Genomic DNA, 17467 nt, shown 5'->3' on the forward strand with positions numbered 1-17467 from the left:
AGGCAAGCACTCTATCAACCATGATTATACCCCATGCCTTTTTTTTTTTTTTTGAGGCTAGGTCTCATATGTATCCCAGGCTGACCTTCAATTTGTAACAATCCTCATACTACTTCTGCCTCCCAAGTGCTAGGGTTGTGTGCATGTGCCATTATATCCAGTTTCTTTAATAACTTAATCTGAATTTAATTGACACTGAAATACTAAATAAGTATCTAAATGCTAGATTACATAAATAATATTACTAACATGATTAAGTCATTAGGAGAACAGACTGGTATTACAGTTTTTAATGTAACAATTTTTTATGTCCATGTGGAAAATAGATATTGAATAGTGGTTATGAAATACTACAAAAGTTTCCTTGACGCAAACATACCAGAAGTGCTCCTGACATTCACTGATAAAACAATAAAGGATGAGCCGGGCGGTGGTGGCACACGCCTTTAATCCCAGCACTTGGGAGGCAAAGACAGGAGGATCTCAGTGAGTTCGAGGCCAGCCTAGTCTACAAGAGCTAGTTCTAGGACAAACAACAAAGTGACACAGAGAAACCCTGTCTCGAAAACAAAAAACAAAACAAAATAGTAAAAGATGGGACTAGTAGCACATGTCTTGAACCACAGCACTGGAGAGGTGGAGGCAAGCAGATTTCTAGTTTGATGCCATCCAGGACTACATAGTGAGATTCACCTTAAACAAAGCCAGAAACATTTTCCTTCTCTGGACACTTAGAGAATGGCCACAATCGCACTGGTCCTACTTTCGTATTGGTGTTTTTGGGGACCTTTTGCATCTGAACTCCCAAACTGTACAAAATGTTTGGAGGAAATAATAAAATAACTGAGTCCTCTTCTTTATTTTAGTTTGTAAATAGTTATTTCTTACTGACATAATTTACTGTCATTCATTTATTTAAATGTCCCTCAATTTAAAAAAAATGTACTAAAATAGAACATGCCAAATACTGTGTCTATTATTGGAGGCACAGAGATGAATAAGACTGGGTTACTTCCCTCTTAAAATTTACCAGCTTCAGGAGGAACAAACCCATGAGTGAGCATGAATCTCAGTGCTGCAGAGATGGAGAGGCATCAGCCATAAAGTCATACACTGAATTCCTTGCAAATAAGCCACTTTTCTTGAACTCACCAACTATGTGTTTATTTTATAAATATTTGAGTTCACTCAAATATTTGTGTCAGTATCAAACTTGGTGGGCAATGTAGATGAGTTAGACTCCATGCTTCCAGGGGTTTGTGATTAGAAGAAGGGGTACAAAAATAATTTCAAAGCAGGAGGGGGCTGGAGAGATGGCTCAGCAGTTAAGGGCACTTGCTGCTTTGCAGAGGACCAGAGTTTGGTTCCCAGCTTCCACATCAGGGAACTCACAACCTCCTGTAGTTCTAGCTCCAGAGGATATAATACCCTTTTGGGGTCTCTGTGAGCACCTGCACAGACACATGGACACACACAAATAAATAAATAGAAATAAAATAGTTTTTGAAGTAATGAGGGATGGGGATAGGGCTTAGTGGGTAAAGCACTAGCCAGGAAAGCCCAGCAACCCATATTTGATCCTCCAAACCCACATTAGAAAAAGGACAGATGCAGTAGTGTGCATCTTTCATCCCAGGTCTGCTTCGAAAAGAAGGGGCCAGAGGAGAGAACTGGAAGCATCTTCAGTCAGCTAGCCTCCAGTCAGCAGTGTGGCTGAAACAAGAGAGTCCTGCTTCAACAAAGTGAAAGACAGGAACTGATCTCTGAAAACTGTTCTCTGACCTCCACACATTACACATTCATCCATTCTTTTTTTTTTTTTTTTTTTTTTTTTTTTTGTCACTGAGGTATAAATTGTATCTAGCGTACAGAAGAGGAGAGAAGACATGAATTTGGTTTAGGGAAGCTGTTGCTACACTAATTCAATTGAAAAAAACCTTGAAGAGTCAGTGGGAATCATCAAACAGGCCCTTTGGGGAGAACGTGTTAAACACTAATAACAATAGGGAAGAAAAAGGCAAAACACATCAAAGAGTTTGAGGAGTGCCATGAGCACCTTCATAGTATAACAAGGAACAGAGCCAGACCTTTGGATTTGAATGCCAAATCCAGGAGGCATGTATGGGACCATGGCACTGTAAAAAGGATACTCCTTGCATCACCTGGAGAGCTTGTTAGAACTTCATTATGACAACAGCCCCGCTCCAGTTACCAACTCAGTAAGTCTAGAACAGGGCTGATTTCTATCTTCTAAAGCCCCCAGAGGCCAAAGTTGTGCTTGTGCATTCAGTTCTCAGGAGGCAGAGGTGAGAGGATTGAATTCTACACAGAAAGACCCTGTTTCAGAAACAAACGTCACTTAATAATTCTTCTCTCAGGAAAGACTCTCTCTGAAATTTCCCAGTGTCTATAGCTATGTATTTATACATGAAGATCACAAAGGTTGAGATGTTTAGGATAGATGTGGATGGGGTAGGGGCTCTAGAGATTTCAAGTAGAAATCCAAAGGTTTAGAGTTTAGACAAAACAATAATATAACAATTCTGTTGTTTATTCATACTAATTAGATATCTAATAGCTAATCAAAGCAATATTTCCCTTTTACTTTTCCTAGGGATTTATCCTGCAATAAAATACGCTATATTGAAAGAGGGACATTTGAATCATTACCTTTTCTGAAGTATATGTAAGTTACAAACATAACCCATTTATATTTTGGATTTTATAACCCCCATACTACTTAATCTGTTACATGATTAAAATTTTAAAATTTTGCTAATAGGAAATAGCCAGACTTAGAAGGACAATTGTTACATGGTTTCTCTCATGCTGGGGACTGAACCCAGGGCCCTGTACTTGCTAAGTAAGCACTCTATCAATGAGCTAAATCCATAACCCTTAGACTTACATGTAGATACACATATATGTGGCATGAAAGTAGAAGATGGGCTATGGAGGGCAAGAAAGAAGTCTAGAAAGATTTTAAACAAGAGAGGACAATGGGAGAAAGAAAGACAAAATGCCATCTTTTCTATCAATTGAAATCTAGATTTCTTTGTGTGTGTGTGTGTGTGTGTGTGTGTGTGTGTGTGTGTGTAGCCTGAAAGGAAAAGGGAGACTCTGTGAGGAGAAAAGGTACAAAAAGGGATAATGAGTGGCAGTAAGGATAATAAGAAAGATACAATATATGCATATATACATATACTACACACATATATATAATATAAACTGCCGTGATGAAACCCATTATGTAGTGTACAAATGAAGCAAATTTTGTGGCTAATAGAAAGTAACTACATAGCAAATTCTGTGTGTGTGTGTGTGTACACCCATGTGGATGTGTGTGCATTTTCATGCTTATGTAAATCACAGAACTTGAGTTCTATTCTTCTACGGTGTGAGTCCTAGGGCTTGAACTCAGGCTTGGTGGCAAGCATCATTACCCACTGAGCCATCTCCCCAGCCCACATTCCTTTAGTCTGTGGTAAAAGTGAGTGAAACTTGAATCATAGCACACCACTAGTTTTTAGTCAGTGTGGCTGTGTACCCAGGTGACCCTTGGCAACTGGATTTGCAAAAGATATCTAATATGCAGACACCACAGATGTTATAAACATCCTCCAATGTACAGGACAAACCTCCATAGCAGAGTGGTCTAGCCTAGAATTTCAGTGGTACTGAGTTGTGAAACCCTTTCCTAGAGAAGGAAGGTCATTGAAAGAAGGATCTGCTTGTAATTCACTGTAGTTAGTGCATTGCATATCATCCACAATGAGATTTTCTTTGAGTCGAGAAAACATTGAAACCATTTCTGAGAAAGGTTATGTTTCATCATATGTATATTAGAGTGATTGTTAAATGATAACTGTTCTGAAAAATGTTTTCTTTGGCTTATTATGTGTTTTTAATTTGTTTAAATGACTTTAGGAACCTTCGGTGCAATTTACTCACTGAACTGAGCTATGGAACATTTCAAGCATGGCATGGAATGCAGTTTTTACAGAAATTGTAAGTGAAGTAGAATGTAAATACTTATTTGTGTGTTAAAAACCATGCAGATTCCCCAACTGTGAACCCTGTATGAATTGTGGCTAGTTTGTCCCATTCATTCTTTTCCAATGAGGAAACTGAGGCACAGGAGGGCAGGAGACTTGTGTAAATTACAGGACACGATGAGCTTTCCTCATCCTGACCTTCAGCACGGGCACCACAAGTAACACCACGCGAGTAACACCGATAGGTATCGTCATGGCGCCCTCGTGCTGTGGCTCTGATGTGTGATGTTGTTTTTGGAAACCCTCTTGTGAGTTTCACTCTGATTCCCTCTCCCATGCGCAGTTCCCAGCTGCTTGAATGGATGCCACATAGAGGTGCAAAGAGCAAAGATTAACACCAACTCCTCCAGGGAGCAAAAGGTAGAGGTGCTTTCCCAGAAATGGAAAGCTGAAAATTTACCCGAGGACTTCTCCCCTCCTTATCCAGAACATTATTTCTCAGGACGCATATGCCTCTGAAGTCATGCATTATCTGTGGGTAAGAGGCACCTTGGAAGCCTGGATAAGAGGGCATCTGCATCTGCATTAAGCTATATGGTTGAAAATATCCATAAAGAAAATGTGTTGCTCTATCCTGGCTCTATAGAATACTTTTCTTCCTCAAGAAGGTAGTGAATTTTATTAGCTTTTATCTAAAAATCCGTGTTTGTCAGGCATTGTGGCATATGCTTAAATACCAGCATTTGCACTCAGGAAACAGAGGCAGGAGGATCATAAGTTGGAAGGAGTCTTGGACTAACAGTAGACTCGTGTCAAAAACAAAACAGAGCAAAAAGTCCCACTTTGTGTGACGTTCAGTGGCCAGGAGGGAATTTCTGCTCTGGATCTGAGTTTGGGCGGCTGTAACCTGTCTGGTAGGTCAGAAACCCAGATTCACAGTTGGTTCCCATGGGAGGACGGGTTTGTGGTGTGCTGGGGCTGGATGAACTGTTCTGTAGATGTTCCTTGTAGCAGTCTCCCCTCTCCAGAACAATTTGCTGACTCCTAACTTGGGGGAAAGGGACCAGAGGGTCTGGCGGGTTAGGAAAGACTCATGCAGGCGCATGGACTTTTTATCTTTAGTTTGTGTTCATCTTGGCAGAAAGAGTTTGCTTCCTTGTGATGAGATGAGCAGAGCTAACTGGTATTGGACATTGATATTCACATCATGTTATCTGAACGGAACAATGGTACCTCTCAGAATTCAGTCACCATCACAGATTGGCTCAGTGAGGCAAGCATAGTGTGTGCTTGTAAGCCCAGCTACTCAGATGCTGAGGAGGGAGGATGTCTTGAGCCCAGGAGTTCAAGGCTGACCTAGGTAGGATAGTGAGAACTCATTTTTTTTTTAAAAAAGCTTGACAACAGTGGACACAACCCAAGTATGTGCTGGAAATTGGACTCCTTTGTTAGGATTCAACAACCCAACTCTTTGTAATAGATAAGGGAGTTTTCTTCAGCAAATATTTCTCATGGTAGGCTACAAACTGCTGCTGTTGCTGCTGCTGCTTTTGCCTTCTACCTTCTGCCTTCTATCTTCTGCCTTATTCCTCTTCTGCCTCCTCCTCTTTCTTCTCTTCTTCCTTCCCTCTCCTCCTCCTTTCTTTTCTTTTTTCTTCTTCCTCCTTTTCCTCTTTTTTTCTTCTTCTCTCCTCATCTTTCTTCTCATGTGTTTTTCTCTTATTCTTCTTTCATATATGACATCCTGACTATAGTTTCTTCTCCCTCCACTCTTCCCATTCCTCCAACCCCTGCTCTCCCCCAGATCTACTTTCCCTTCAAAAAATAATAAAAGAACAGTCCTTCTGTGGATATCTACCGAAGATGACATAACAATTTGCAACAAAAATAGCCATAAAGCCTCACTTTATGCCCACTTGATGAGGCAGACTTATGAGCAGACAAAAGAATCAGAGACCCCCCACTCCCACTGTTAGGAGTCCCACAAAAATGCCCATCTACACAACCATAATGTATGTGCAGAGGAATTAACTCAGTTCCATACAGGGTCCATGTTTTTTGATTCAGTCTCTGTGATCTATGAGCTCTGCTTAGTTGACTCTGTGTACTGTGTTCTCCTGTCCTCAGCCCCTCTCGCTCCACCCCGCTTCTGTGGGGTTTTACTGGTGTTTGACTGTGTGTCTCTGCATCTGCTCCCATCTGCTCTGGGATGACTCCTCTCTGATGACAGTGGGTTAGGCTGATCTATGAGTATAGCAGAATATCGTTAGTAATCATTTCATTGATTTTTTTTCCCAACACAGCCTCTGGTTTTTAGCCATCTAGGCAGTATCTAGTCTGGCCTCCCTCTTGTGGTATAGGTCTCAAATTAGACCAGTCATTCTCCAATTTGATAAGTTCTGTACTACCATTAACTCAGCACATCTTGGAGGTAGGGCAGATTGTAGGTCAAAGGTTTTGTGTCTGGGTTGCTGTCTCAGTTCCATTTCTGGAAGCTTTGCCTGGTTAGAGAAGATGTCTGGTTCAGGGTCCATACTTCCCATTCCTAGGAGTCATTGCTGAAGCTGTGTATCAGCTGTAGAAGTTCCCTGCTAGAATTTTGGGGTTGCTTATGTATACTATCATATTGTCTGTCAATAGCAATACTTTGGCTTCTTCCTTTCCAATTTGTATCCCCTTGATATCCTTTAGTTGTCTTATTGCTGCCTCTCACAGTTCAAGTACTATATTGAATAAATAAGGAGCAAGTGGACAGCCTTGTCTTGTTCCTTATTTTAGTGGGATTTCTTTGAGTTTCTCCCCATTTAATTTGATGTTAGCGACAGGCTTTCTGTAAATTGCCTTTATTATGTTTAGGTATGTTCCTTTTATCCCTAATCTCTCCAAGACTTTTATCATTAATGGGTGTTGTATTTGTCAAAGGCCTTTTCACGCCGGGCGATGGTGGCACATGCCTTTAATCCCAGCACTCGGGAGGCAGAGGCAGGCGGATCTCTGTGAGTTCGAGACCAGCCTTGTCTACAAGAGCTAGTTCCAGGACAGGCTCCAAAACCACAGAGAAACCCTGTCTCGAAACACCAAAAAAAAAGGGGGGGGCCTTTTCAGCATCTCATGAGATGATCATGTGGGTTTTTTTTTTCAGTTTGTTTATATGGTGGATTACATTGAGTTTCGTGTGTTGAACCATTCCTGCATCTCTGGGATGAAGCCTACTTGGTCATCATGTGTTCTTGGATTTGGTTTTCAAGTATTTTTTGTTGATTATTTTAGCATCTATGTTCATGAGAGAAATTGGTTTGTAATTCTCTTTGTTGAATCTTTGTGTGATTTGGATATCAGGGTTACTGTGTCCTCCTAAGATGAATTTGACAATGTTCCTTCTGTTCCTATTTTGTGGAATAATTTGAATACTGGTGTTAGCTCCTCTTTGAAAGTCTAGTAGAATTCTGTGCTAGAACCATCTAGCCCCAGGCTTGTTTTGTTTGGGAGACTTTTAAAGACTGCTTCTATTTCCTTAGGGGTTATAGGTCTACTTAAATTGTTTATCTGATCATGATTTACCTTTAGTAAGTGGTATCTATCGAGAAAATTATTCATTTCTTTTAGATTTTCCAGGTTTGTGGAGTACAGGTTTTTAAAGTATGACCTAATGATTCTTTGAATTTATTTGGTATCTGTAGTAGCAGCTGTGGGCTGCGTTCCTGCCACCCAGCTCCCAGCTGCCTGGCTAGCTTATGCCCCAAAATAACAACACACAAACTGTATTCATATAAACACTGCTTGGCCCATTTCTATTAATGTGTAGCACCACGAGGTGGTGACTTACCAGGAAGATTCTAGCCTACGTCCATCTTGAGTCGGAGCTTCATCGCATCTGCTCCAGAGAGGAGAGGCATGGCATCTGGCTGACTTCCCTTCTTCCCAGCATTCTGTTCTGTTTACTCCACCCACCTATGTTCTAACCTATCAGGCCAAGCAGTTTCTTTATTAATTAACCAATGAAATCAACAGATTGATATATGACACTCCCACATCATTTCCCCTTTTTCTGTTTAAACAAAAAAAGAAGGATTTAAGTTTAACATAGCAAAATTACATATAACAAAACAGTTATCAAGTAAGAATTACAGTTACAATATTTATATCTATTTTATCTTTTATCATAACTAAGGAAAACTATAACTATAACTAACCATTCTTCAACTCCATCAAAGACTCCAGAAGGATATAATATTACCTAAGTAAACAAGAAGTAAGAAACTTCCAAAACTCTAGAAATGACAGAGACATCTCGCTGCCTGGACAGTCATCCAAAGTTTTTTTGTACTGCTGGGGCATCTATCTTCGGCCTTCAGGCCCATAGTTTCCAGAAGACTTTTCCATGAAGCAGGAAATTTCGAAGGCAGTTCAGTCACTATCTGCTGTGTCCTGCAGAATGTCTCTCAGACTCTTTCATGATTCAGGAACCCCGAAAGATCATCTCACCTTTAGGCAAGTTCATCAGTCCTTTCTCTGTGGGTTTTCTGTGTCCAGTTTATGGAACAGTCCAGGCAAGATCAGTTTCTTGCCCAAATGGCTAACCAACTCCGTAAAGAGTCTCTTCGATGCTCATCTCCCTTTGAAGTAGATTGGTGCTGCCAGGAGCAGACGTGTCTCATTGTCATGAAAAGCTCTAAGTTATTAAAACATTAAATGCTATATTCTGTAGTCTTTGAAAGATATGAGGAATGTCTCTCTGAAATATATCTATGCACATTTAGAAAATCTAACTAACATGACTATAACTTGATTATTATTATTGATTGAAGGCGAAGGCGTAAGTCACAAACAATCCCACGCTAGTTTGGATAACTGACATACCATTTTCAAAGGCAAGAAACTTGTCAAAACTATCTTACCCTGTCTTGGCAGGATATGGCAGTCCTGTTTTTTCCATTCACAGATACTCTGTATTTAAAATCCCTTAGCACCATAAGAATGGCATATAATTCTGCCTTCTGGACAGAATTATAAGGGCTTTGTTCCACCTTACTCAATTCATCTGACTTATAACCTGCTTTCCCTGATTTATTTGCATCAGTATAGAATGTACGGGCTCCAGTTATTGGAGCATCACATACAATTCTAGGAAGAATCCAAGAAGTTCTCTTTATGAGGTTAAGTCTACCACTTTGGGATAGTTGCTATTAATTTCTCCCCCAAAATTAGCACAAGCTCTTTGCCATGGTTCATTGTCTTCCCATAACTTTTTTATTTCTTCAGTAGTAAAAGGCACTATAATTTCTGCTGGGTCTATACCTGCTAGTTGACGAAGTCTCAGCTTACCTTTTATAATTAATTCAGAGACCTTTTCCACATAAGTTTTTAATTTTTTACTTGGTTTATTAGGTATAAATATCCACTCTAAAATAATATCTTCCCTCTGCATTAGAATCCCTGTAGGAGAAATTCTGGAAGGCAATATGACTAGGATGCAGCTAAGATTTGGGTTCACCCTATCCACATGTGCCTCCTGTAATTTTTCCTCAATCGTTGTCAGTTCCTTTTCTGGTTCAGCTGTCAGTTTTCTTGGACTATTCCAATCTTTAACACCATCTAAGGTTTTGTTTAAATGAACTATTAGATCAGGTGTTATCCCAACAGCTGGTCGTAGACTGGAAATGTCTCCTAACAATCTTTGGAAGTCATTAAGAGTCTTTAACCAGTCTCTCCTAATTTGTGCCTTCTGCGTTTTAATTTTCTCTAACCCTATTCTGTAACCTAGGTAATTAATAGAATTTCCTCTTTGAATCTTTTCAGGGGCAATTTGTAATCCCCATTTAGGCAAGACTTTCTTTACTTCTTCAAACATCCTTTCTAAAGTATCTTTGTTTGAATCAGACAACAAAATGTCATCCATGTAATGATAAATGATGGACTTGGGGAATTGTTTACGAATTATTTCCAATGGCTTACTTACAAAATATTGGCACAATGTAGGACTATTGAGCATCCCCTGTGGGAGGATAGTCCATTGATATCTCCTAGTAGGCTGAGAATTATTATAAGTAGGCACTGTGAAGGCAAATTTTTCTCTATCCTTTTCTTGTAACGGTATAGTAAAAAAACAATCTTTCAAACCAATAACTATAAGAGGCCATCCTTTTGGTAATAGAGAAGGCAAAGGAATTCCAGATTGTAGAGGGCCCACAGGTTGAGTTACCTTGTTGACAGCTCTTAGATCTGTCACCATTCTCCATTTTCCAGATTTCTTTTTTACAACAAACACAGGAGAATTCCAAGGGCTGATTGATTCTTCAATGTGGTGAGCATCTAGTTGCTCTTGCACCAGCTGTTCCAATGCCTGTAATTTATCTTCAGCTAGAGGCCACTGTTTGATCCATATTGGCTTCTCAGTTAGCCATTTTAAAGGTATGGCTGTTGGTACCTCTAAAGGTTTGGTATTTGCTGTATGTTCTTGTACAGCCTGAATGGCTGGTGACCTTTTTCCATATTACCTCATCATATCCTTCCCAGAATTATGAGTTCCTGGAACTACAGGAATGTTAATCTGGGTATTCCATTGCTGTAGCAGGTCACGACCCCATACATTTATTGCAATATTGGCTATATATGGCCTTAGTCTTCCTATTTGCCCTTCGGACCCTATGCATTCAACCCATCTTGTGCTTTGTTTTACACGAGATAGGGATCCAATTCCCAGGAACTGAACATATACCTCTTGAAGAGGCCAATTCGGATGCCAAGATTCTGGAGTAATGATACTTACATCCGCACCTGTGTCTAAGAAGCCTTCAATAAAAGTGCCATTTATACAGACTCTTAGCTTTGGTCTTTGATCATTAATAGAAGTCTGCCAAAATATACGTTTACTCTGTCCTACTGGGTTTTTTGACTCATCCTCCATGTGTAACTCATCACTTAGACCAGTAATATTTTTTACAGCAGAAATTGGAGCTTTTAATTTTCTTGGTGAGGCACGTTCTCCACTGTGACTGGGAATGACTGGGCCACTGTTGGCTTGGGGACCTGCGAGAGGCCCCTCAAGGAGTTTCCTGACGGTATCGGGTTGCCTTGTCTATCTGTTGTTGACCTGCATTCATTGGACCAATGTCGGCCTTTACCGCATCTCCTACATATACCTGAAGGCCGAGGTCTCCTATTTTTGTCATTCCCAGAAGAGATATTATTCCTAGAAATTCTTTGCCTGCAATCCCTTTTCAGATGTCCTAATTTACCACAATTAAAACACCTGGCAGTTTGATGTCTCCTCATTGCTTTGGAAATCGCTTCTCCTGCACAAGATTCATCATTATAGCTCAACGTCTCAACATTCATTGTATGCTGAATCCATTCATCCATAGGTGCAGATCTAGATTTTAAAGGCCCAATTGTCTTTTTGCATTCTATGTTTGCATTCTCAAAAGCTAGAGATTCAAGAAGTATTCGTCTAGCTTCTGGGTCTGTTACCCCTATGTCCAGAGCCTTAATTAATCTTTGCAAAAAGTCAATAAAGGGTTCTCTCTGTCCCTGCATAATTTTGGTATATGATTCAACCCTTTTTGCTGGATCTTGTAGCCTGTTCCAAGCATTTAAAGCTGCTTGGTGACATAGACACAGTACTTCATCATCATAAAGAGCTTGGACCTGTGGATCAGCATATTCTCCTGCACCAAGAATTTGATCTTGGGAAACCTCCACACCTTTTGCTCTTCATTGCTGTTCCATATGTTTGGATTCTTCTCTGAAATAGATTCCAAACATCAAGGAAGGTCTATTATCTAAAACTGCAGACACTAACTGATGGAAATCGTGGGGGGTAGCTCTAGCATTAGAAGCCCAAGTCCTTAATATTTCCTTAACATATGCAGAGTGCAAGCCAAAAGTAACAATAGATTGCTTAATTTCTTTTAGATCATTCATTGCTATTGGCATCCATCTAGCTTCTCTGACTCCCTTTGAGCATTTAGAAGTTGACGCTTTGTCAGAATGTTAGTTTAACTATGAGGCAGTTTTAAGATTCTTCAAAGTGTCTGCATGTTTCCATCTGTAGAAAATATTTTACAGAATTGTGAAAAATGCTACAAACTACATGCACTTCCTGGAATCTCAATGCACCAATCACAGAACTTAGATGCACTGAAATGTTTCTTTGGTTTTATATTCATGAAGGTTCTCTGCAGGAATTAAGATTTTCCATATGGGATAAACTGGATAAGGAATGCACGGTGAATTTTCATTTTTTCCATCTATAGTTTCTTTTTTTTTCTTTTTATTGTTTATTTATTTATTAAAGATTTCTGCCTTCTCCCCGCCACCACCTCCCATTTCCCTCCCCCTCCCCATCAAGTCCCTCTCCCTCATCATCCCTAAGAGTAATCCGGGTTCCCTGCCCTGTGGGAAGTCCAAGGACCACCCACCTCCATCCAGGTCTAGTAAGGTGTGCATCCAAACTGCCTAGGATCCCACAAAGCCAGTACGTGCAGTAGGATCAAAAACCCATTGCCATTGTTCTTGAGTTCTCAGTAGTCCTCATTGTCCGTTATGTTCAGCAAGTCCGGTTTTAACCCATGCTTTTTCAGACCCAGGCTAGCTGGCCTTGGTGAGTTCCTGATAGAACATCCCCATTGTCTCAGTATGTGGGTGCACCCCTCGCGGTCCTAAGTTCCTTGTTCGTGCTCTGTCTCCTGCTCATGATAGGGACCTTGAGATTTCAGTCTGGTGCTCCAATGTGGGTCTTTGTCTCTGTCTCCTTTCATCGCCTAAATGTTTTTCTTTGGGTTCACCTTCTTAATTAGCTTCTCTAGGACCATGCATAATAGGCTCAATGTCCCCTATTCATGACTAGAAACCAAATATGAGTGAGTACATCCCATGTTCCTCTTTTTGGGTCTGGTTCACCTCACTCAGGATAGTGTTTTCTATTTCCGTCCATTTGCCTGCAAATTTCAGGAAGTCATTGTTTTTTACTGCTGAGTAGTACTCTAATATGTATATATTCCATACTTTCTTCATCCATTCTTCCATTGAAGGGCATCTAGGTTGTTTCCAGGTTCTGGCTATTACAAACAATGCTGCTGTGAACAAAGTTGAGCATATACTTTTGTTGTATGATAGGGCATTTCTTGGGTATATTCCCAAGAGTGGTATTGCTGGGTCCAGGGGTAGGTGGATCCCGAAATTCCTGAGAAACCACAACACTGTTTTCCAAAGTGGTTGCACAAGTTTGCATTCCCACCAGCAATGGATGAGTGTACCCCTTTCTCCACAACCTCTCCAGCAAAGGCTATCATTGGTGTTTTTTATTTTAGCCATTCTGACAGGTGTAAGATGGTATCTTAAAGTTGTCTTGATTTGCATTTCCCTGATTGCTAGGGAAGTTGAGCATGACCTTAAATGTCTTTTGGCCATTCGAACTTCTTCTGTTGAGAATTCTCTGTTCAGCTCAGTGCCCCATTTTTTAATTGGGTTGATTAGCCCTTTACGGTCTACTTTCTTGAGTTCTCTATATATTTTGGAGATCAGACCTTTGTCTAGTGCGGGGTTGGTGAAGATCTTCTCCCAGTCAGTGGGTTGCCTTTTTGTCTTAGTGACAGTGTCCTTTGCTTTACAGAAGATTCTCAGTCTCAGGAGGTCCCATTTATTCAATGATGCCCTTAATGTCTGTGCTGCTGGGGTTGTACGTAGGAAGTGTTCTCCTGTGCCCATGTGTTGTAGAGTACTTCCCACTTTCTCTTCTGTCAGGTTCAGTGTGTTCGGACTGATATTGAGGTCTTTAATCCATTTGGACTTGAGTTTTGAGCATGGTGATAGATATGGATCTATTTTCATTCTTCTACAGGCTGACATCCAGTTTTGCCAGCACCATTTGTTAAAGATGCTTTCTTTCTTCCATTGAATACTTTTAGCTCCTTTATCAAAAATCAGGTGTTCATAGGTTTGTGGGTTAAAGCTAGGGTCTTCTATTCGATTCCATTGGTCGATTTCTCTGTTTCTATGCCAATACCAAACTGTTTTCAATACTGTAGCTCTGTAATAGAGTTTGAAGTCAGGGATGGTAATGCCCCCAGACAATCCTTTATTGTATAAGATTGTTTTGGCTATCCTGGGTGTTTTGTTTTTCCATATAAAGTTGATTATTGTCTTTTCCAGATCTGTGAAGAATTTTGATGGGATTTTGATGGGGATTGCATTGAATCTATAGATTGCTTTTGGTAGAATTGCCATTTTTACTATGTTGATCCTCCCAATCCAAGAGCAAGGGAGATCCTTCCATTTTCTGGTGTCCTCTTCAATTTCTTTCTTCAAAGTCTTAAAGTTCTTGTCAAATAGATCTTTCACTTCCTTGGTTAGAGTTACCCCAAGATATTTTATGCTATTTGTGGCTATCGTGAAAGGTGATGCTTCTCTGATTTCCCTCTCTGCTTCCTTATCCTTTGTGTATAGGAAGGCAACTGAATTTTTGGAGTTGATCTTGTATCCTGCCACATTCCCAAAGGTGTTTATCAGCTGTAGGAGTTCTTTGGTAGAGTTTTTTGGGTCGCTTATGTATACTATCATATCGTCTGCAAATAACGAAAGCTTAACTTCTTCCTTTCCAATACGAATCCCCTTGATCCCCTTATGTTGTCTTATCGCTATTGCTAAAACTTCAAGCACTATATTGAAGAGGTATGGAGAGAGTGGACATCCTTGTCGTATTCCTGATTTTAGTGGGATGGCTTTAAATTTTTCTCCGTTTAATTTAATGTTAGCTGTCGGCTTGCTGTAAATAGCTTTTATTGTATTTAGGTATGATCCTTTTATCCCTAATCTCTCCAAGACCTTGATCATAAAGGGGTGTTGAATTTTGTCGAATGCTTTTTCAGCATCTAATGAAATGATCATATGATCTTTTTCTTTCAGTTTATTTATATGGTGGATTACATTGATAGATTTGCGTATGTTGAACCAGCCCTGCATCTCTGGGATGAAGCCTACTTGATCATAATGGATAATTTTTCTAATGTGTTCTTGGATTCGGTTTGCCAGTATTTTATTGAGGATTTTCACATCGATGTTCATGAGTGAGATAGGCCTGTAATTCTCTTTCTTGGTTGGGTCTTTGTGTGGTTTTGGTATCAGGGTAACTGTAGCTTCATAAAAGGAATTTGGCAATGACTCTTCTGTTTCTATATTGTGAAATACATCAAGAAGTATAGGTATTAGCTCTTCTTGGAAGGTCTGGTAGAATTCTGCATTGAAACCATCTGGTCCTGGGCTTTTTTTGGAAGGGAGATTTTTGATAACCGTTTCTAATTCTTCGCGACTAACCGGTCTATTTAGCTCGTTCACCTGTTCTTGGTTTAGCTTTGGTATATGGTACTTATCTAAAAAAATGTCCATTTCTTTTGCATTTTCCAGTTTTGTAGCATACAGGCTTTTGTAGTAAGATCTAATGATTTTCTGAATTTCCTCTGTGTCTGTGGTTATGTCCCCCTCTTCATTTCTGTTCTTATTTATTTGCGTGTTCTCTCTCTGTGGTTTAATTAGTTTGGAAAGGGGTTTGTTGATTTTGTTGATTTTTCTCTAAGAACCAACTTTTTGTTTCATTGATTCTTTGGACTGTTTTCTGTGTTTCTATTTTGTTGATTTCCACCCTCAGTTTGATTATTTCCAGTCTTCTACTCCTCCTGGGTGCTTCTGCTTCTTTTTTTTTCTAGAGTTTTCAGGTGTGCTGTTAAGTCCTTAATGTATGCTTTCTCCGTTTTCTTTAAGTGGGCACTTAGTGCTATGAACTTTCCTCTGAGCACAGCTTTCATTGTGTCCCATAGGTTTGAGTATGTTGTCTCTTTATTTTCATTAAATTCAAGGAAGACTTTAATTTCTTTCTTAATTTCTTCCTTGACCCAGGTGTGGTTCAGTAGTTGACTGTTCAGTTTCCATGAGTTTGTCGGCTTTTTGGGGGTAGCATTGTTGTTGCCTTCTAACTTTAATCTGTGGTGATCTGATAAGACACAGGAGGACACTGATATTTTTTTGTATCTCTGGAGGTTTCCTTTGTTACTCAGTATGTGGTCAATTTTCGAGAAGGTTCCATGAGCTGCAGAGAAGAAGGTATATTCTTTCCTATTTGGGTGGAGTGTTCTATAGATGTTGGTTAAGTCCATTTGCTTCACTACCTCCAACAATTCTCTTAAGTCTCTATTAGGTTTCTGTCTGATTGACCTGTCCATTGGTGAGAGAGGTGTGTTGAAGTCTCCTACTACTAGTGTGTCTGGTTTGATGTCTGCCTTGAGTTTTAGTAATATTTCTTTTACATAAGTGGGTGCTTTTATATTGGGGCGTAGATATTCAGGATTGAGACTTCATCCTGATGAATTGTTCCTGTTATGAGTATAAAGTGTCCATCTCGATCTCTTCTGATTGATTTTAGTTTGAAGTCCATTTTGTTAGAAATTAGTATGGCCACACCTGCTTTTTTTCTTAGGACCATTTGCTTGAAAAACCTTTTCCCAACCCTTTACTCTGAGTAGATGACTGTCTTTGTGGTTGAGATGTGTTTCTTGCAAACAGCAAAATGTTGGATCCTGTTTTCGTATCCAATCTTTTAGTCTGTGTCTTTTTATAGGTGAATTGAGACCATTAATATTAAGTGATATTAATGACCAGTGGTTGATTACTCTGGTTATTCCTATTGTTTTTTGTAGTAGAGTTTGTGTGTCTCCCTTCTTTGAGTCGTGCTGGTGAAGGGTCGCTAGATGCCTGAGTTATTGTAGGCAGTGTTGGCTATGTTGGATTCCTTGTGTTGTGATTTTCCTTCTATTACTTTCTGTAGGGCTGGATTTGTGGCTACGTATTGTTTAAATTTGTTCTTATCCTGGAATGTCTTGTTTTCTCCATTGATAGTGAACGATAGCTTGGCTGGGTATAGTAGTTTGGGTTTGCATCCATGGTCTCTTAGTTTCTGCAGTACCTCTATCTAGGACCTTCTGGCTTTCATGGTTTCCATAGAGAAGTCAGGTGTAAGTCTGATAGGTTTACCTTTATAAGTAACTTGCTCTTTTTCCTTTGCAGCTCTTAATATTCTTTCTTTAATCTGTATATTTTGTGTTTTGATTATAATATGGCGAGGGGATGTTTTTCTTTGATCCAGACTGTTTGGTGTTCTGTATGCTTCTTGAATATTCAAAGGAATATCTTTATGTTGGGAAAGTTTTCTTCTATAATTTTGTTAAAAATATTTTCTGGACCTTTGAGTTGTGACTTTTCTCCTTCTTGTATCCCTATTATTCTTAGGTTTGGTCTTTTTATTGTGTCCCATATTTCCTGAATGTTTTGCAACGAAACTTTGTTGGTTTTGCTGTTTTCTTTGATCAGTGCGTTTATTTTCTCTATGTTGTCTTCAGAATCTGAGATTCTTTCTTCTATCTCTTGTAGTCTGTTGATTATGCTTGTTTCTGTAGCCTCTGCTCGTTGACCTAGATTTTCCA

General features: G+C 39.7%; 1 protein-coding gene across 1 annotated transcript in view; it reads left to right on the forward strand.

The window, feature by feature from the left end:
* The window catches only part of LOC130877084 (leucine-rich repeat-containing protein 37A3-like), a 75698-nt gene that overhangs the window by 12047 nt on the left and 46184 nt on the right, over positions 1 to 17467 (forward strand). Inside the window, exons 6-7 of the mRNA XM_057773990.1 lie at positions 2615 to 2686; positions 3928 to 4008. Coding sequence (XP_057629973.1) covers positions 2615 to 2686; positions 3928 to 4008 — 153 coding nt within the window. The remainder of the gene's footprint in view (positions 1 to 2614; positions 2687 to 3927; positions 4009 to 17467) is intronic.

Source organism: Chionomys nivalis, chromosome 7 (genome assembly GCF_950005125.1).
Source record: "Chionomys nivalis chromosome 7, mChiNiv1.1, whole genome shotgun sequence".
In the NCBI taxonomy this organism is placed as follows: domain Eukaryota; kingdom Metazoa; phylum Chordata; class Mammalia; order Rodentia; family Cricetidae; genus Chionomys; species Chionomys nivalis.